General features: G+C 35.1%; 2 protein-coding genes across 2 annotated transcripts; one reads left to right on the forward strand and one right to left on the reverse strand.

Moving 5' to 3' along the window:
* Positions 1 to 8,566: 8,566 nt before the first annotated feature.
* Positions 8,567 to 9,647, forward strand: LOC106356219 (non-specific lipid-transfer protein 8). The gene is made up of 2 exons (XM_013796012.3): positions 8,567 to 8,983; positions 9,372 to 9,647. The coding sequence occupies exons 1-2, from the start codon at positions 8,643 to 8,645 to the stop codon at positions 9,379 to 9,381; spliced, it is 351 nt and encodes a 116-aa protein (XP_013651466.1). The 5' UTR covers positions 8,567 to 8,642; the 3' UTR covers positions 9,382 to 9,647.
* A 3,762-nt stretch (positions 9,648 to 13,409) lies between these two features.
* Positions 13,410 to 14,845, reverse strand: LOC106356218 (GATA transcription factor 20). Its single transcript, XM_013796011.3, has 2 exons — positions 14,369 to 14,845; positions 13,410 to 13,957 (listed from the first exon to the last, which is right to left on the reverse strand). Exons 1-2 carry the CDS (start codon positions 14,690 to 14,692, stop codon positions 13,676 to 13,678), a joined length of 606 nt encoding a protein of 201 aa, XP_013651465.1. The 5' UTR covers positions 14,693 to 14,845; the 3' UTR covers positions 13,410 to 13,675.
* Positions 14,846 to 19,839: the final 4,994 nt, after the last annotated feature.

Raw genomic sequence — 19,839 nt, forward strand, 5'->3', positions numbered from 1 at the left:
TTGAGGTTTTCACTGTTAGAGTTTGAAAACCTCACTGGTCTAAACTGCGAGTACATCGAGGACCTTGAGACACCAAAATGTGACGTTACCCCAGAGATGGTTTCTTTCTGGGGGATGCTGGGAGTTCATCTGGAAGCTGGGCCAACTACTGATCAGATAATAGCAGCACTGAAGAGATGCGGGGATTGGTCCAGGGAAGATCGCAAGCGGCTCGCGTACCTCTCCATCTTCACTGGATTCATTGAAGGGAGAAAGTTTTCAACCGCTACACGATCTACTCTGGCAAGGCTAGTGATGGATTTAGAACGGTTTGAGAATTATCCATGGGGGAGAGTCGCGTTTAAGGTGCTGATGGACTCTTTGTGGAACAAAGAAATTGCTGGCTGTTACACCGTGGATGGGTTTATACAAGTTCTTCAAGTCTGGACGTACACAGCTATGCCGGAATTGGGTGCTAGTATTGGTGGTCCCAGAGCAGACAGTCCGTCTCCACCGATACTGGCTTACGAGGGCAGCAGAGGCCGCAGATCAATGAAAGCTGCTATCTTGAGTCAGGTATTTACTTCAATCCAAAAGACTGCGCAGACGACTTATTATAAGTCGTCTGGAAAGTCTTCCCAGCTGGACGACTTATTAGACGACTTATTATAAGTCGTCTGGAAAGTCTTCCATCTGGACGACTTATTAGACGACTTATTATAAGTCGTCTGGAAGGTCTTCCATCTGGACGACTTATTAGACGACTTATAATAAGGCGTCTGGAAAGTCTTCCCAGCTGGACGACTTATCGGACGACTTAATTAAGTCGTCTGGAAAGTCTTCCATCTGGACGACTTATTATAAGTCGTCTGGAAGGTCTTCCAGCTGGACGACTTAGTAGACGACTTATAATTAAGTCGTCTATTTAGTATTTTTTTTCAAATATCTAACTCGATTCTTCTATTTACTGCAGACCCGCGTGATCAACTTTGTTGAGAAGGACATTAGTGAAATGTGGCCAAAATGGGACTCTGAGGTTGAGGACCTGCCCGCGGAGAACATCATTAAAGTCATGTATGAGCGGAGACCGTGGAAGTGGACCATGGATTGCTGGGAAGTCACTGGTACTAAGGTCAATACAAAACCTAAGGTTGTGACTCCATCGAAGAAGGCCAAAGAGATGGTTGTGTTGGAGGAGGAGGAGGAGGAGGAAGACAATCCAAGACCTCGGAAGAAAGCTCGTAAAGAGGCTCCTGAAGAGGCTAGAGAAGAGGCTAGAGAAGAGGCTAGAGGGGTGACCAGAGAGGAGTTGGAAATTATGTTCAAGGGCGTAGCTGAGGCTATGAAAAAAGGGTTTAATAAGTGCATGAGGGAGTTTAGGAAGTTGTCTGATAGATTGGAAGCTGTGGAGAAGAAGGTTGGTGTCACCAATCAGGCTACCCCTCCACCTCTAACCAATCAGGCTACCCCTCAAGATAAACAGCCTACCCCTCTTGCCAAAGAAACCGGGGGTAGAAACAAACAGGCTACCCCTCATGCCAATGAAACCGTGGTTAGTAACCAGCCTCCTCCTCATCAAACCAAACAGCAGCCTCCTCCTCCTCAAAAGAAACAGCAGCAGCCTCCTCCTCTTCAAAAGAAACAGCCTCCTCCTCAAAAGAAACAGCCTCCTCAAATCAAATATGTTAGTATCAAATCCAGGGTTAACTAGTTGTCCAGACGACTGTAAAAGTTGTCTGGACGACTAGTTGACCCTGGACGACTTAAACGTAAGTTGTCTGGACGACTAGTTGACCACGGAAGACTTAATTTTAAGTCGTCCAGGGTCAACTAGTCGTCCAGACAACTTTTATTTAAGTCGTCCAGGGTCAACTAGTCGTCCAGACAACTTTTATTTAAGTCGTCCAGGGTTAACTTGTGTGCAACTTTTATTGCAGAGATGGTTGCCGGAGGATACAGCAACCGAGGCGAACTCGGTAAATAAAGCAGATGGTGTCACCTCCAAAGAGATTGTTGCTGTCACTTCCACCGATCACCAACCGAGCCTCGCTTCCACAGATCAACAACCGAGCCTCGCTTCCACCGAGCCAAGCGATCCAGTTTCACAACCGAGCCTGGTTGTATTGGACAAGCGTGCAAAGAGTAAACGAGCGAAGAAACCTGCTCCTACTGTGAGATCTCCTTATATGGCAGAGAAAAAAAAAGATAAAGTGGCAGCCTATAATCCATTTCCGCCAGTAAACAAAGAAAAGTTGAAGGAACTCGCTGATTGGTTGAAAACTGATCCGTAAGTGATTGCTTTACCCATAATAGCTTGATTTAGTCGTCCAAAACTGATTGCTTTTTTGTTTGCAGTCATTATTTAACTAAGATCGAGGACAAACCACGTACATCACCAACAAGGTGGTACCACTTCCTCCGGACAGCCAGAGGATGGCTGGAAGACTGCGTAAGTCTTCTGCACACGATTTAAGTCGTCTACAAAGTCGTCCAAGTAGACTACTTTCCAGACGACTTAAAGATAAATCGTCTGGAAAGTCGTCTACTTGGACGACCACGTAGACGACTTATAATTAAGTCGTCTTCGTCTGGTAACTTCTAACTTGTTATATTTAATATGCAGCATATAGATGCTTGGATTAATGTGCTAAGGCAGAGGTATCAGGAGAACCCACAAGCTTTCAGGAGCGAGCGAATGTGCTTCCTGGATCACAACTTTTCTCAGTCTTGGAGAGAGCAGTATCAGCTCTTCAAAACATCGGAACCTGATCACAAAGGTTTAGGAAGAGTTCTACCTGGTGGGGCGTCGTATTTTTATGACGGATCAATACCTTCATTTTGCCAATCAAACAAGAAGTGGGGGGAGGACATTGATGATATCTATGCGCCAGTGAACTTGGACGACAAGCATTGGGTTGCTATTTGGATATCGATCCCTAAGAGGCACATAGTCGTCTGGGACAGCATACCTTCATCTAGTGTACCAGACGCATGGGATGCGATAATGGAGCCTTTTCTCCAGATGGTCCCTTATCTGCTTGTTGAGTGCGCAGCCACCGACGAAATGCGGGTCAAATACGGGTTGGAGCCATACACATATGAGAGACCGCTGAAAGGTGTACCCACGGCCAACAATGGTGATTGTGGCGTGTACACTGTAAAGTACATTGAATGTCATGCGCTCGGGGGCTCCTTTGACCCTAAAGACTTTGCTAGGTGCAACGCGAAGAAAATGAGGGATAATATGGCGGTGGATATATGGAAGGAGCTTGTTGATCAGCATCTGAAAGAAAATGTGGATGGTGATAAGTTCGTGGGCATGTATGATTAGATTTGTATTTGAACATGATTTTTTAACATGATTTTTGTATTTGAACATGATTTTTTAACATGATTTTTGTATTTGAACATGATTTTTGAACATGATTTTTGTATTTGAACATGATTTTTTAACATGATTTTTGTATTTGAACATGATATAAGTTGTCTGGAAGAAATAAGTCGTCTGGAAGGTTTTCCAACTGGACGACTTACAAATAAGTCGTCTGGAAGGTTTTCCAACTGGACGACTTACAAATAAGTCGTCTAGAAGGTTTGGACGACTTATTATAAGTCGTCTGGAAGGTTTTCCAACTGGACGACTTACAAATAAGTCGTCTAGAAGGTTTGGACGACTTGAAGGGATAGTAGAAGGTAGTCTAAAAATAAAATACACTTGAAGGGATAGTAGAAGGTCGTCTAAAAATAAAATACACTGGACGACTTAGTAGAAGGTCGTCTAAAAATAAAATACACTTGAAGGGATAGTAGAAGGTCGTCTAAAAATAAAATACACTGGACGACTTAGTAGAAGGTCGTCTAAAAATAAAATACACTGGACGACTAAATATTTAGTCGTCTAGACGGGTAATCAAGACGGGACGACTTAAATTTAGGTCGTCTGGACAACTAGTCAACTGGTTGTGTACATTGTGGTTTCGTATGGCCAGTTTCCTTGCAGTTTGAGCATCTCCGTGCCCTGTGTTTCTTCCTGGGTTTGTGTCCTCTCATCCTAGATAGCTCCAACCAAGATTGCCATCTTGATTTCTTCGGTCTCCCCCGACCACGCTTTAGTTCTGGAGGAAAGCATTCTCGTTCCTCAATATGTTGTGACACGATAGGATATATATTCTCTGAGTATCCTGCATACAGATAATTCTTTGAGTACAGTGGACATACAAGTGTGGAGATATGCAAACCAGCATGTATTCCAGCAGCTATAGCATGAGAGCAAGGTATTTTCTCCACTCCATAGACACCACAATCACACTTTGCATGTTCCAAATCAACCACACAGTCCATTTTGCCACCTTTGACAAAGAAATGCCATCCATCAATTGGTTCGACCGTCATCATACCCGCTATCTCTTCTCGAACAGCAAGCAAGTATTCAACAGCCCGGCTATGTTCAGTTGTGAGACTCAAAGCATCTTGTCTCCTTTTCCAATACCATTTTCCTAACTTCTGCCTTATGAACTCCAGCAGGAACGTAATCGGAAATCCTCTTGCTCGCTTCAGTGCGGAATTAATAGATTCAGCAATGTTGCTTGTTTTTATGTTGAACCTGTTCCCCTTACAATAAACCCTTGACCATAGCCTGACGTCGGCTTTCTCCAAATACGTTGCAAGTTCCGGGTTTGCACTCCGTATCTCAGCCATGTACCGGTCAAAATCGTAAACCGTGTGAGCATAAGCAGCCCCTTTCACCAAGTACATGAGATGTTTCCCTTTAAACTTTTTGACAATGTTATCTTGAAGGTGATAATAACATATTCCTCGGGTTGCCCAAGGAAACACCTTATCACACGCACTTTTAATGGCCTTGTGCCGGTCGGAGACTATCACCAGAGGCTTGTCATGAGATATACAACTAGCCAATTTTGTGAAAAACCATTCCCAAGAAGGTATATCTTCCTCATCCACGATCCCAAAAGCCAATGGGAATATCTGAAAATTGCCATCTTGTGCGGCTGCAACTAACATAGTTCCTCCATACTTTCCACTTAGGTGAGTTCCATCCACCACAATGACCCTTCTCTGATACTTAAAACCTTTGATAGAAGCTCCAAAAGAGAGAAATAGATACTTAAATCTTTTCATAGAATCAAGTTCTATCGCCGTGATAGAATCAGGATTTGCAATGGAGATTTGCTCGAGATATGATGCCAGACGCGAATACCCTTCTTCTGCTGATCCTCTCACCAATCTTTGTGCATATAACAGTGCTCTGTATGAAGTGGTGTAATCAAGCGCCATGCCAAACATGTTCCTCATTGCATCAGTGATATGCTGCGGAGTTATCCCATCAATGATTCCAACACGATCAATGAAAAGACTACCTACATACTTCGGAGTACAGTGTCTCCGCTGAGCGATTCGGTCTCCCGCTGAGCATAAATGTTTTTCCACATACTTTGTTACCCAAAACGTGTTTGTCCCATGTTTGACACTCGCTCTGACCTTCCATCCACAATAGCTAACCGGACATGTTGCCACAACGAGAGTTTTCGTTGATTTGTATAATCTGAAAGAAAACTTACCCCTCACTGCTGCCAACCGCAGCTCTGAAAGCAGTGCACCCTTGCTAACAAAACTCTGGTTGACATAGATGGTACCATTCGATTTTCCTCCTTCAATAGCATTTGTCTTAGCATATGCCTTTTGGATTTCTTCAAAACAAATATTATCATCATCTTCCTCGTCCTCATCTGGAACCTTTCCATAAAGACTGTAATCCCCACCATTCTGATCCGTTTCACCAACAATAGAATTATCAGCATCCTCCTCCCCATTTTCCTCCTCCCCATCTTGATTTTCATCTTCAACAAACTCATTATCACCAACATCTTCATCATCACCACCAACATCTTCATCATCACCACCAACATCTTCTTCCCATTCACCAGCTTCATCATTATCACCAACATCTTTTTCCCATTCACCAGCTTCATCAATATCCCTTTTCTCTGAAACCGTTTCGACCTTGCTGCGGCTTGATACACAAAGACATACTCTATGGGTTTTGAGTATCTCCAGCAAGTTTCGAACTTGTCTATCACTTGTAACATGAATGGGAAGACTGCCTGGAGCCATCATCATTTCTGCTGGTAATGAGTAGCTAATCTCCACACTCACTGTTCTCATGTCCAGGTTATAATCTTCTTGAGCCATTGCAACAAGTTCAGCATGTGTTGAATCTTCATTCAATAAAAACAATCTTGCTCCTTTGAGATCATCAACCACAAAATCCCAACGGAAATCTCTCAACAACCATTCTCCATACACTGCATGTAACTGAAAAATCATCTGCAAATATTCAAAATAAAACACATTAGTAAACATAGAGAAAATGAAGAAGTTCAATAAACATTGCCGCAGACGACTTAGCATTAAGTCGTCCAGAAGACTTAAAGGTAAGTCGTCTAAAGAGGTCACTTTTGCAATTGAAAATTAAAAGGGACGACTTAATTCTAAGTCGTCCGGCTTTGTTTGTTAAAAAAAAAACTTCAGACGACTTATATATAAGTCGTCTACGAGAAACGGGCTAGTTTTGCATTTGACCGAATCGTGTCAGATCTTTGACTATTTCTGGACGACTTATAATTCAGTCGTCTCTGGGAAAGTTAAAATTTCAATATTTTATGAAAACTTGACGACTTACGTGTAAGTCGTCCTAAGGTTAGTTTTGTAATTGAAAAATAAAACTTGAAATTTAACTTTCTCCAGACGACTTAGATGAAAGTCGTCCAGCTAAACGACTTAATTTAAGGTCGTCCGGGATAAGCAAGGTTTGACCAGAAAATTGGGAAAAATTCTGGACGACTTTGCTTTCCCCGGACGACTTTAAATTAAGTCTTCTGGAGGGACGACTTTATATTAAGTCGTCTGGTTAAAGTTAAATTATGAAGTTTTATTTTTCAATTACAAAACTAACCTAGGACGACTTACACGTAAGTCGTCAAGTTTTCATAAAATATTAAAATTTTAACTTTCCCAGAGACGACTGAATTATAAGTCGTCCAGAAATAGTCAAAGATCTGACACGATTCGGTCAAATGCAAAACTAGCCCGTTTCTCGTAGACGACGTATATATAAGTCGTCTGGAGTGTTTTTTTTAACAAACAAAGCTGGACGACTTAATTTAAGTCGTCCGTTTGACCAGAAGACTCATCAGTAAGTCTTCTACATACAGATGACTTACTAGTAAGTCTTCTACGCGAACAGATCTTGAAAAAAAATTCAAATTCGTACCTTAAACTAGGTGAGATGACTTCGTTTGCACACAGGGTCTTCTCCAACCACCCAGAACCTCAAACGAAAGCAACCGTAAGTAAAAACGAAAGAAATATGGCTCTGTCAACCATAGCCCATATTTTGAATCAAAAGCTTGAGTTTTTTGGATGAATATAGAGAGAAAGTGAAAGAAATGTTGTTTTTAGTTCATAACAATTGAAACAGAGAGAGTGTAAAGAGATTTACGTGCATTAAAGGGCATTAAAAGCTCCAAACAGTTCGTACAAGGTTGTTGCCACTATTCATTGCAGTGGCAATATTGTAAATACTTGAAGAAGATGAGGTTGAGACAGTAAAGAAGCCATTTTCGAAAAAAAAAAAAAATGTTAATGGCATTTTCGTAGATAAAATGCAGGTGTGGGGTTAAAATCTCAAAAAAAAAAGGAGTCAAAAGAAAAGGTTAGTTTTCTGTTTGACTTCAAGTTTTGAGTTACTTTTGCAAAAAGCCCTTCTTGTATTGCATGAATTCTCTAAACGTATAATCAGAGTTGGAGATCTGCACTTCGTACTTCTGTCAGAATTATTTTCCATAAACTTTGTTTCTTTGATAAAGATCATTTCTACTAGTGCCGTCTCAAATTATCTAAAGAATATTAACAATATATTTAACAATGTAATAGAGTAGTCTTAAAAGTTCATTTTTCTAAATTTAATAGTATATCTAAAAATTTAAAGTTTTAAATCATAATTTATATATTTATTTTCAAGGTTTTTATAATTTTTAGATTCGGACTCTATTTGACCATCCCACTGGTTCATGCTATCAGATGGCATGTTCTCTACACCGCTACAAAGAAATCTCACGTGGGCCACGGCCATACCTCCCACGGTTTATATATTGTCGATTGACTTATTGAGCTCCGCAATTAGACGATTACGCAAATTGAATATTACTAGTATAATTTAATTACTCAGTGATTAATTAACCCTTCGATGGACTACATGACCCATAACCTCCAAATCTCCAATAGTTTAGCAAACACGTAATCTTTGAGTATTGTAATTACAAATGGTACCAAAATGATTATAAAATTAATATGTGCAAACCCAAAATGACAAGACTTATACAAACCTAACTACCTGGACCTAAATAATATCTATTTAAAAGAATAGTCATACCCAAATATTGAAGTTTTTATGTACATTAGTAGTAGCTTTCACTCAATCACAATTACACCAACATCTAATAAGTCTCTAATTTTAAATTTTTTGGTAATTAATTTCGCAATTCACCTTATATATAACCCCTTCGTCTTCACTTTACATATATAACAAAAAACAAGGAAGAAAACTCCTATAAAACCATAAGATCTTATTATTTCTTTCTACAATGAGCATATTGAAAAGTTTAGTGACCATCTCCGTTCTCGGAATATTTTTAACACCTCGTTATTCGGAATCTGCGATATCTTGCAGTGTTGTTCTAAACGATTTGCAGCCATGTGTTAGCTACTTGACTAGCGGAAGTGGAAAACCTCCGCAGACTTGCTGCGACGGAGTTAGGAGGTTAGATGCAGCGACCACTACATCCGCTGATAAAAAGGCGGCTTGTCAATGCATCAAGTCAGTGGCTAACAGTGTCACCGTGAAGCCTGAATTGGCTAAAGCCCTCGCTAGCAATTGTAACGCGAGCATGCCTGTTGATGCATCTTCTACGGTCGACTGCAATACGTACGTTTGATATGCTCTTGACTGAATTTATTGTCTAATTCTATTATTTACAACTTTATATTGAACGTACTAAAGCTTGTGACAATATAATACCGTAACATGCTTTAAAGTTTAAGATAGTAATATCCTTAGAAATACATTATCAAAATTCACAAATTTATTAACTTATTTTATTAATTTAAAACGAAACGCCTCTAAGAAAGATGAAAATTAGTTGTAATTATGTGAAATATTGAGTAACTATTACTATTTTAATAAATGAAATGTACTAGTAATTTAACAAATAGTTTTACTACTTATTTACTACTGTTTCTTATTTTGTTTAGATTAATTCTAAAATTTGAGGGCTAAAATAAAACATAACTTGATTGGAATTGTTTATTTGCAGGGTTGGTTGAGATATTTTCAGTATCGAGGAGTGGGTATCATTCTTAAGTATGACGTTTACATCAATAAAGGCCTTGTATTATATTGTTTGTGTCTCTAGGCCATCTCATTATAAGGTTCATATAATTTCGTTATGTATGCGTATGTTCATGTATAAGCAATATCTCTTAAATTCTTAACTAGTGCACTTATTTTCGCCGGTGGTTTGGGTATTTGTGTAAACTGATGCGTCATGAAAATTATATTTTTCTTGCGGTTGAATATCAATTTTATGAAAGCTGATCTCGCCATGTAGGTATATATGCCACTACAAGAAAACGAGGTGTTTTCGACAAAAGATTGACAAAACTGAATCTAAATAAAGACGTTTGGATTCAGTTGAATTTCGACAAATTTCTAACAAATTCGACGAATTCTCGACGACAAAATTATAAACTAGCTAGTCATTGTGATTTTCTAGGATGTCCAACAAAAAAAAAATCTTCAAACTATTCTGACAAATACTCGACGAAATTATAACCGTTATTTATCCGTTTAAAAAATTCCAAATTCTTGACGAATTAGGAATTTTTTGTTGTTGAAAACTCGTGGGAAATTTGACCAGATTTATCTGTAAATACCACCTCTTCTCATTCACAACAAAGCAAAAAATGTTTTATGCAAGTAAATTGATGGCCATAAAGACATTATAATTTGGATGAAGAATATGTGGATGCGATTGTTGATTTTGTGAGAAATATTCACATGTGAGAATAATCTTGCACATTGTTCATACTACAAAATTAAAAATCTGGTAGCTGGTTTTAAATTATTGTATCTGGTGATCTATGTATGCATTGATTTACTGAGAAAATGAAATGTAAAGAATATTTTCTTTCCCTATTATATGGTCTTATAGTTATCCGTTTTCTATTGGAATATTGCTATTCCTTAATATATTTGGTGACCAATGAAATTGGAAATAAATGAGTAATTCCTCATTTATCTCTAGCTTGATGGACGTTTGAGATTAATCTAAAGGAAACCCTAAATAAGAATTATGTCCTCTCTCCACCTATAAATACATATCTTTAGACCATCATAAAGATATCGTAAAAGCAACAACTAACGTTATAGGCGAGGCGAGAGAAACCTAAGAGTTCCTAAGAAGAGATTGAGCTGTTCATCTTCCATTCAGGATTCAATCCATTCAGGAAGATCTGTCAGGCAAAATGAATCCAGGTAACTCTATAAATATTCATATGATTTTATTATGTGATTAACCTAGATGTTTAAAGATCTTAGGGTTCATGTAAATTTAACTTACATGAAAACCATAAAAGATGTCGCTTTTGTCGAAATCAGTCGAAACGCAAAACATGACCAGTGAGATAGCATGTAGAGCACTCAGAAGATGATGTGATATTACACATCTTTCAAATGGTGAAGTGTAAAAGTATTTCCAATCAAAATATCTGAAACTTACGTACATGGGAAGAAATGTCTTACATTGGACTGTCATCTATTGGTTTTAACCCATTCAAAGGCATAAAAGACAATATTCATTATGGTCAGTTGTTGTGACACCTTATAATTTACCGCCAAATCTGTGCATGCGATAAAAGTTCTCGTCCCTGAGCCTGAGCATCCTAGGAGATCATTTGATTTGTTTATTATATGAGTTGGAACTTCATTAATTAAAGTAGCAGTGATTTGTTGGACTAATTAAGATAGCTCGGTGTTGAGAGGACGCTAGACTGTAGTGGAAGTACATTATCCATAGACAGTGCTTGGACAACACCAAAAATAGAATAAAAAGAGTATTTTTTTTAGATTTGTCATATTGGAATGATTATTTGTTGCGACATAGCCTAAATTTATGCATGTTAAGAAGAATTTTTTGATAATAAGATGAACATTGTTTTAAAATGTCCAAATAAAAATGAAAATATAATTTGAAGTCAAGATTGGATTTTGTTAATTTTTGTTCTCGTACCAAACTAAATATTGATGCGCATGGTGAAAGTCATGTTTCCATCGATTAGAGTTTTGTTGTCAGTAAAAATCCGGATAGACATTTGGTCTTAAGGAATTTTCCCAATGGACATTAAGTCATTGGTAATAATCTTGACCGACTTAAGATTGTCTAGAATTTTTCCTTCGAACAACGGTGTCAAAAACATTTTCAAATTTTTTTACGATGAAATATCTCGTTGCAAGTTCATCGGGATGTGTATCGATGTGTGTCCGAAGTTCATCAAAATATCCCGACAAAATCCCACCTGTTTTTCTCGACAAAATAGACCCAACAAAGCGGCTCGTCGAAATGACATGATTACTATTTACTATAAGTTAAATATAATCATATGATACAATTATTACACATAACATAAATAAACAAAGAACATTATGTTTTATAAAAAAATACCAAATATATATTTCTCTTAGGTAATTAACTAAAGTATTCTAAAACTAAAAATGAACTTATTTTATTCTGGATTCTTCTGAATCGAATATAAAATTCTCTAGAATGAATATTTTCACGTTCTTGGCTATTAACATTTAATTAGATGAAAATAATAATAGAAAATTTAAAACTAACTGAATAACATTAACACTTATAATTTATTTAAGTAAAAATAACAACAAGTTAAAGTTAAGGATTGGTTTTGTACGTAAATGAAATGTTAATTTTCAAAACATAAAACTTGGAGATGGTCATTTAGACTCAATTACGTTAGACTTACATTCATTTACCTTACAAAAATTATTATGAATAAATATGAAATTCTTACAATTTTTCTTCTATTTTTTGCCCTCTGTTTTACATTATAATAAAAATGTTGATAAAAAAGTAAATAAAAACCAAAATTTTGGATGAACATATATTAAAAAATATTCATTTTTATTAATTACTCTTATTAACAAATTTATACGGGTTCGTCTGCACTCCGCCTCCAATTATCGGGTCACACATGTCGGAAAGATTTTTTACTTTTTCTTTTTGTAAATCGAAAAGAAGATATTCCGTAATCCAACAATCTATCATTTAGAGACTAATCACGATCATTTGTGAGCTGTGGGATCTTAATTTGGCAACTCCAATCCTTAATCATGACATCTAAATGATATACACAACCTGAATTTATATATATTCCGGTATGCAAATTCTGGCTCAGCTGTTGTCCATTATTTCTGAGTCTTTTGATTCTTGACTAGATGTTAATCATTCCCTAAAATTTATCAACAAACTTAACATTCAATAAAAAATAACATTTTGCTACCAAACAAGCCATCGCCAAGCCTTAGGTTGCAACAAAAAAGTGCTAAAGGATAAAACGATGTAAAATAAAGTTGAGAATATTGAGAGATACATCATATACGGTCAAAACTCAAAACAAGTGGAATATCATGAAAAGGGTCATAAACACTCGGCCTGGACACGGATCGGATATCCGGATTTTTGAAGGTATTTGTGATTTGATTTGTATGTCATGGATATCTAATTTTTCGATTTGCTTTGCTTCGGAAAAATACGGATATTCAGAAAAACGGATATCGGGAAAATAAATAGATATTTGCGGATATCTCATATGTTTTGATTAATACAAATAATCTTAAAATTTTGATACAAATTTGTTTTGTAAAATATTTTTTTGCATGATATATATGATAAAAATTAAAAGAAATAGTGAATCTACATATTTTGTAAATTTTTTGAACTTAATTAACAATTCTAATAACACAAAACTTAAGAAACAAATTATAATTGTCAGAATGTGTTCTCTTCCTTTTATGTAATACTTTTATATAAGTAAAATGTGAATAGAATTTATCAAATCATATGTTAGAATAATAATTATATAATTTTATACATTAAAATTTTTAAATAAATCAAGATATACATGTATTTATATATTGCCGGATCGGATCAGATACCCGCTTCTCAAAATTATAATATTTGTGATTTGCTTCGATTTTAACGAATATTGATTTTTAATATTTGCTTTGCGTCGAAAGTTTACGGATATCCGGAATTTTCGGATCGAATCGAAACGAATAACAAATCAAATCAAATTTAACGGATAAAATGTTCGGCCCTAATAAACACTACAGTACGTATATATATCTTTCAAAAAGACATAAAAAGAAAACACAAGGAGATAGTGTCGATGTAAGAAATAAATAAATAAAAAGAAACTTTATAATGAATTTGACCAGGACTGATTTACTTTGGGTGAGAATCTATGACAAGACCTTCCATAGGTAACGTTTCTTCATTCATCTCGTCAAAAATGGTGGAGAAGGCCAGTGGTTTCCGTGACGTTAATTCCAAGACATAAACGAGGCAGCCGTGACGTCATCAACGAACGGATATTCCATCTCCGGTGCCGGCGAGAAATACTGAACTCTTTGTGTGTTCTGATGAGCCCACGACGGTGACGAGGAAGCATGGTGATGATGAGTGTAATAGTTTCCACCTCCGTTGTACGGGTTCTCTGCCGGAACTTCTGCCACTGATGAACCACCACCGGACGTTATTGAGTTTCTGGCAGCTGCACGCTTCTCTTCCTTCTTGAATCTGATTCCACACGCATTGCATAACGACTGCGCCATGTTGGATCATTTGTCACATCCAAAATATTATTAAAATGTATATACATTGTTGATTTAGTCTGACTAGATATAAATATGTTATTTAGTCGAGATTAAAATAATAAATGATGGCTTAACATTCTTTATATAATTTTAAGAATTATTAATTTTAGCTATAAACTTAACATAACCTAGCTGTTTTAAATATTTAAAAGTAAATTAAATTAGAGTTAATGATTTGTAAAAAAAAAAGAGTTATAAAACATTCAGTTTATGTATGATGTTACAAATATTGAGCAAAGTCCTTCTACTTTTCTTTTGGTAGAATGCCAAATGTCTTTATGAGTTTTATATAATATATCTAATAGGTTTTTAAGTTTCGAATAGCCAAAATGACACTTTTTGCTTTTATTATTAAATTACCTTAGGCCCTTTTGGTCCGTTTCTCCATAGAGGAGTAGAAGAAGTGTCGCAGCTAGCACAACGGCGAGGCAGGTTGTGCTCACTACCGCTCTTTTTGTAAGACGTCGTTTTTGCGCTTCCTCCGTGAAAGAAGAAGTCGCCGGAGATGTTGTTAGAATTGGCAGAAGAAAATCTACGGTGTTTGTCGAGACGAGTAGATGGTGTTCCAAGGGAGAGAGTGCAATCAACAGAAGTTGATGAAGAGAGGTCATCATAATCATAATTATGAGGGTGGTCTTGGTCGTACAACATGGAGAAATTAGCGTTTGTTTGGTATCCCATCATTATTTGAAGTTTACAGTGAGAGAGAATAGAGAGATGAGAGATGTATGTGTTGTCTGGTTGCTTTGTGAGTAGGTTATAAGGTACAAATTAAGACATGGCTACATATATATAGAGCCTTTGTTTAACTTAACGACAAAAGGAATTGGTATGATCAAATATATTGTAGTGAAGATTACATTACTTTTGCTACTTTATCTAAAGAAAGCAGCAATGCTACAATGAATATTCTCAAGGGCTTTAGTTAACTCCTTTCTTAATCGAGTTTTTCATTTTTGGGTACGGAAACAATTGGCATCAACCAGTAATATAATATATTTTTTTTAGAATTAAGTGGAGCACCACTTTTTATTTCAGTTGCTATATTCAAATACTGGATACATGTTTAGCATTCTCATTTCCTCGTGTTGATATTTTGTTTTTATGTTGCAATTTTGAATCAGTATCAAAGCTATTCAAATGGTTCTCTCTTTTTTTCTTTAATTCAAATGGTTGTTTCATGTCGTTGAATTCAGTTTTAGCAGCATTTCAGGAACAAGTTTTACAAGTACATATACATAAACCGAGTTGTTTCCTTACATGTTTGTTTTAAATAAATGTGACAAAAGCAAAGTATAAATGTTTAACATTTAACCAAACCAAAGTGTTGGTAGCCTAATGATAATACAAAATGTTTGGTTTCCTTGTGCTCCGGGTTCAAACCTTCTTTGGTATAGATGCTTATCCTTTAAATCAGAATATTTAAAGGCTGATTGCGGTTCTGTGAGATATTATGGACCAAAAGGCTCGAAACTTCCACTATTAAAAAAAAATCTTAACCAAAACTACAATATACTCCCTCCGTTGCAGAGTCACCTTTTTTTTTTTTTTTTTTTCAGAGTCACCCTTGACTGAATTAAATGAAGAGAAGCACATTGTGGCTCGAACCTGTGAGGCGGTGAATTTCATTGTAGATTGCGGTAGCTAGGATTTCAGGAGTCATGCTTTCCTATGGATTACAACATTTGATGCCCGTGGGACGACCTCTAAGTTGGCTTACTTTGACGGCACACTGTTGATGGAATAAAAGGCTGGTTTTGGACACTCCAACTTTGGGAAATCTGGGACAACCAGAGCTGCTCGGTACTAATGTTCAAGCAGAGGTGGAGGCTTTGGTCTCCCTAGTCTTCTTCCCACACTTTTTGTCCTTTATTGCTTCAAATATGTTTGTTTCTTTGTCATTTCCATATAACCTAGTTTTGATTGTTTTTCCAGTTTGTTTTTTTGTGATTTCCCTATAACCTAGTTATTGTTGTTTTTCCGGTTCATCGAAATGTACATTGTTTTGATTTACCAGTTATTTGTATATGTGGTATAACAAAATAAATAAATAAATAAATATCTAAGGATCTCAATTTATATTTTCAAAAGATAATATATTCTTAAGAAAAAAGAAAAATGGAAAGATGCTCAAGTGCTCTAAATGCACATGTTAAAAACGACAAAATCAATTGTTTGTCGTTTTATGCCATGTCATTTTTTTGGAACTTAAAATCATAACCAAAATTTGGTAAATACTGTACTAAATACTGAAGCTTCTTTAATATAAAGGCGATATATGAATTATTACATGTCGTGATTAAGGAGAACAAGTACTGTTTAAGCTAGGAATGAAAATAAAAAGGGTAAAGGTAAGAGAATTCCGAAGTGAGATTCTTGGCAATGATCAAAAGCAACATCTTGTGTTCTTTTTCTTTGGCTTGGGGAACGAGAGATTCAATTGATCAGTCAAAGAAGCAAACTCCAACTTAAAGTAATTGCTTAAAGCAATAATCAGAAATAAGACACACAAACGAATAAACTCAACTGGATACACTCAACTACTGCTTCTTTTTCTTTTTTTCTTTTGTTCTCTATTTTGGGTTTATATACTTAATTCGTTCCTCTCCTGAAATAGATGAAAATTTTGCCAAGACAAGAATAATATATTCCCTCTGTTCCATAATATATTTTGCACAAAAATTAAGAAAATTATATTTTTAAAGAAATTCATTTTTAAAGATATAACTTTTAAATCATTTAATCAATTATAAAAAAAACTGTAAAATTTAATTGGTTAAACAGTTTATAATAAAATTAAAATTAAATTTAAAGCCTCAAAATTTTATGTAAATTAAAACAAAATATCTTTCTAAAACATCATCTATATTAAAATGGAAGGAGTATTAAATATCAACAGGAAACCTAAAAAAATCTTAAACCGAAAGCAAAATGAATTGTTCTAATGAAATATGTATATGTGCATATAAAAGACAACTCTGTTATATATCCCATAGAATTAACACAACAAAATTGTCGTTTTCATCATACATTATTGTCTACGATCGTATTTTCTTTATGAGAAATTATATTGGTCTACAGATATAACCTATTTCCCTTATCTTAAGTTCTGTTGTCTCGATTTATTTCATCTAAAACTCCTTGCACGGATCCGATTGTTATTACTCTTGAAGAACTTTGTAGACATTATATTTTTGGTAGAATTTCAAATGTAATAAAAAATTATTTTGTTATGCTTGTCTTGGTGTTTAAAACGATAATTTTTTTTCTAATTTGAACCCCATTTTGTCGAATAATCGAGACTAACTATTAATGTCTAAAGAATTAAGATTGCATTTTCAAAGAAATAAGAACACAAATTTGAGCGATTGGTAAACTTTGATCCAGAATATGTTCGTCCGTTTCTTCTTTTCTTGTGGCTTACCCAAGAATATGGACCGACATATTATATGCTTGAGTCTGAAAATAATACCGATCAAATAAAGATTCAAAGAATATGAAAAGATTCAACAGAGCCACAGAAGCAGGCTTTAAGCAAACAGAGAGAATAAAATCAAAGTTGCGAGTGGTGAGCTAGATTTTTTAATTAAAAGACTGCCGCTATTAGCAGAGATGTCTCTCTCTCTTATCTCTTTCTAACTAACACATGCACTTTTAATTTGTTTCACGGAATAAGAAACCTAAAAATATGATTATTTGAAAAATTGGTCAATTCTTACATCAACAGAAACTATCGGTCCCGATCAATATATGAACACGTAACCTGTGCAAAACGTACATCAACTAGTACAAAGTTATATTTTCATACATGAACTTTCAAAATTTAGTTTAACATATATTGACATAATTTTCATTAGACAAACGTTATGGAAAATGATTTGTCATTAATTGGTAATAGGAAATTGGTCAATTCCTACATTAACAGGGTCCAACAGTTCCGATCTATTACCACATAATACGGTTTAATCACCACATAATAAAATAAAAACCTCACCTAATCAACGCTAGGGGTGGGCATTCGGATACCCGTTCGAGTTTGGATCAGGTATTTCGAATTTTCGGATATTTTGTTATAGGAGTATAGAACCCGTTCGAGTATTTCTATACTTCGGGTCGGGTTCGGGTATTTTTAGTTTGGCTTTGGTAATTTCGGATCGGATTCGGATAATTAGATTTTGAAAGAAAAATAAATAAATTCTTCATATCGTTCAATTTTCTTGTATTTAAAAATATACCTTTCATTTAACTGGTTTTTTATTTTTAATAGAATAAATGATTAATAGAATTGGAGATAAAATTTTAAAATAAAAGACAGTAATTTGGTTATTGTTTTGAATTTTGGATACAATTTTTTGTTAATGCACAAAACAAGAAGCTTGACATGTGTTTCAAGTGAGTAGCAATCCATAATTATATGTATATAATATGATGTAAACTATGTGTAGCATCAATATAAATATTAATTTTGATTAAAATAACCCGCACCCCCGTGCGGGTGTTTGATTTAAGTTGTGTCCAACGTAAACGCATAAACCGCTGGTTTTATAAAAAAAATCCATAATTTGTTTATTTGTATGTAATATTATATTAAAAAAATTATAACTTGATGCAATTTAATGTAATTATAGTATTCATATATTAACCTATTGTTTTTTGTTAATTTATTTTAAAATGAAACAACATACTAAAGTTTATTTTATTTTATTGCATTACCCATTATTAATATTGTACGAATATTGACTAAATTGACCATACTAAAAAAATATCCCTTTAATATTCGTACAATAGTAATAATAATCAATATATGAATATCGATTTGGTTAGTTAATATTCGTACAATAGTAATAATAATCAATATATGAATATCGATTTGGTTAGTTAAGCTTTGAAATTTTAATTAATTAATTTTAATTGATTTTAAATGCAATGGCATAATCTGCAAATAAAAAGAAATACAAAAAGGAAGTGCTTAATTTATCGTAAATGCAATGGCTAAATGTGTAAATAAAAAGAAGTACTAAAAATACTAATATTCATGTTTCCAAACAATTCTCATTTATACTGTTATCTATGTTTCCAAACAGTATCAAAAAACTTCAGTTTTAATGATATAGATTTATACATTTATCTATGTTTCCAAACAGTATCAAAAAATACTTCAGTTTTAATGATATATATATACATATGTTTAACTATCTTCGAATATTTATTCGGGTTCGGATATTACATGTTCGGGTTTGGTTATCCAATCTCTCCTAACTCAATATCCATTCAGATATTTTTCAACTTTGGTTCGGATTTCGGTTCGAATTTTTTGGGTCGGATTCGGGTGCGGCTTCGGGTATCGGGTAAAGTGCCCAGGCCTAATCAACACGTAACAGACAATTTATTTTCTATAATGTTTGACTAGCAGAAATTAGGTTAATGTATGTTAAATAAATTTTCAAAAGTTCATGTACTGAATTTAATTTTTTTATTAGTTGATGTATGTTTTCGCATATGTAAAGTGTATGTATTGGTCAGAATCGTTGGCCCATGTTGATGTCGGAATCGGCCAATTTTGTGTTAGCAATTAACAACAACTCATTAATGTTTAACTAACGGAAATTAGGTCAATGTATGTTAAACCAAATTTTGAAAGTTCACGTATGAAAATTGAATTTTAGCTGATGTATGTTTTTGCACACGTGATGTGTTCATGTATTGATCGGGACCGATGGCTTTTGTTGATGTAGGAATTGGCCGATTTCCCATGATTATCCGCAAGACACTAAGAGCACCATTAGAAATGAAATATCGCTCCGAAGTTGCTCATCTATTTAATAACAATA

Source organism: Brassica napus, chromosome C9, assembly GCF_020379485.1.
Source record: "Brassica napus cultivar Da-Ae chromosome C9, Da-Ae, whole genome shotgun sequence".
Taxonomy (NCBI): domain Eukaryota; kingdom Viridiplantae; phylum Streptophyta; class Magnoliopsida; order Brassicales; family Brassicaceae; genus Brassica; species Brassica napus.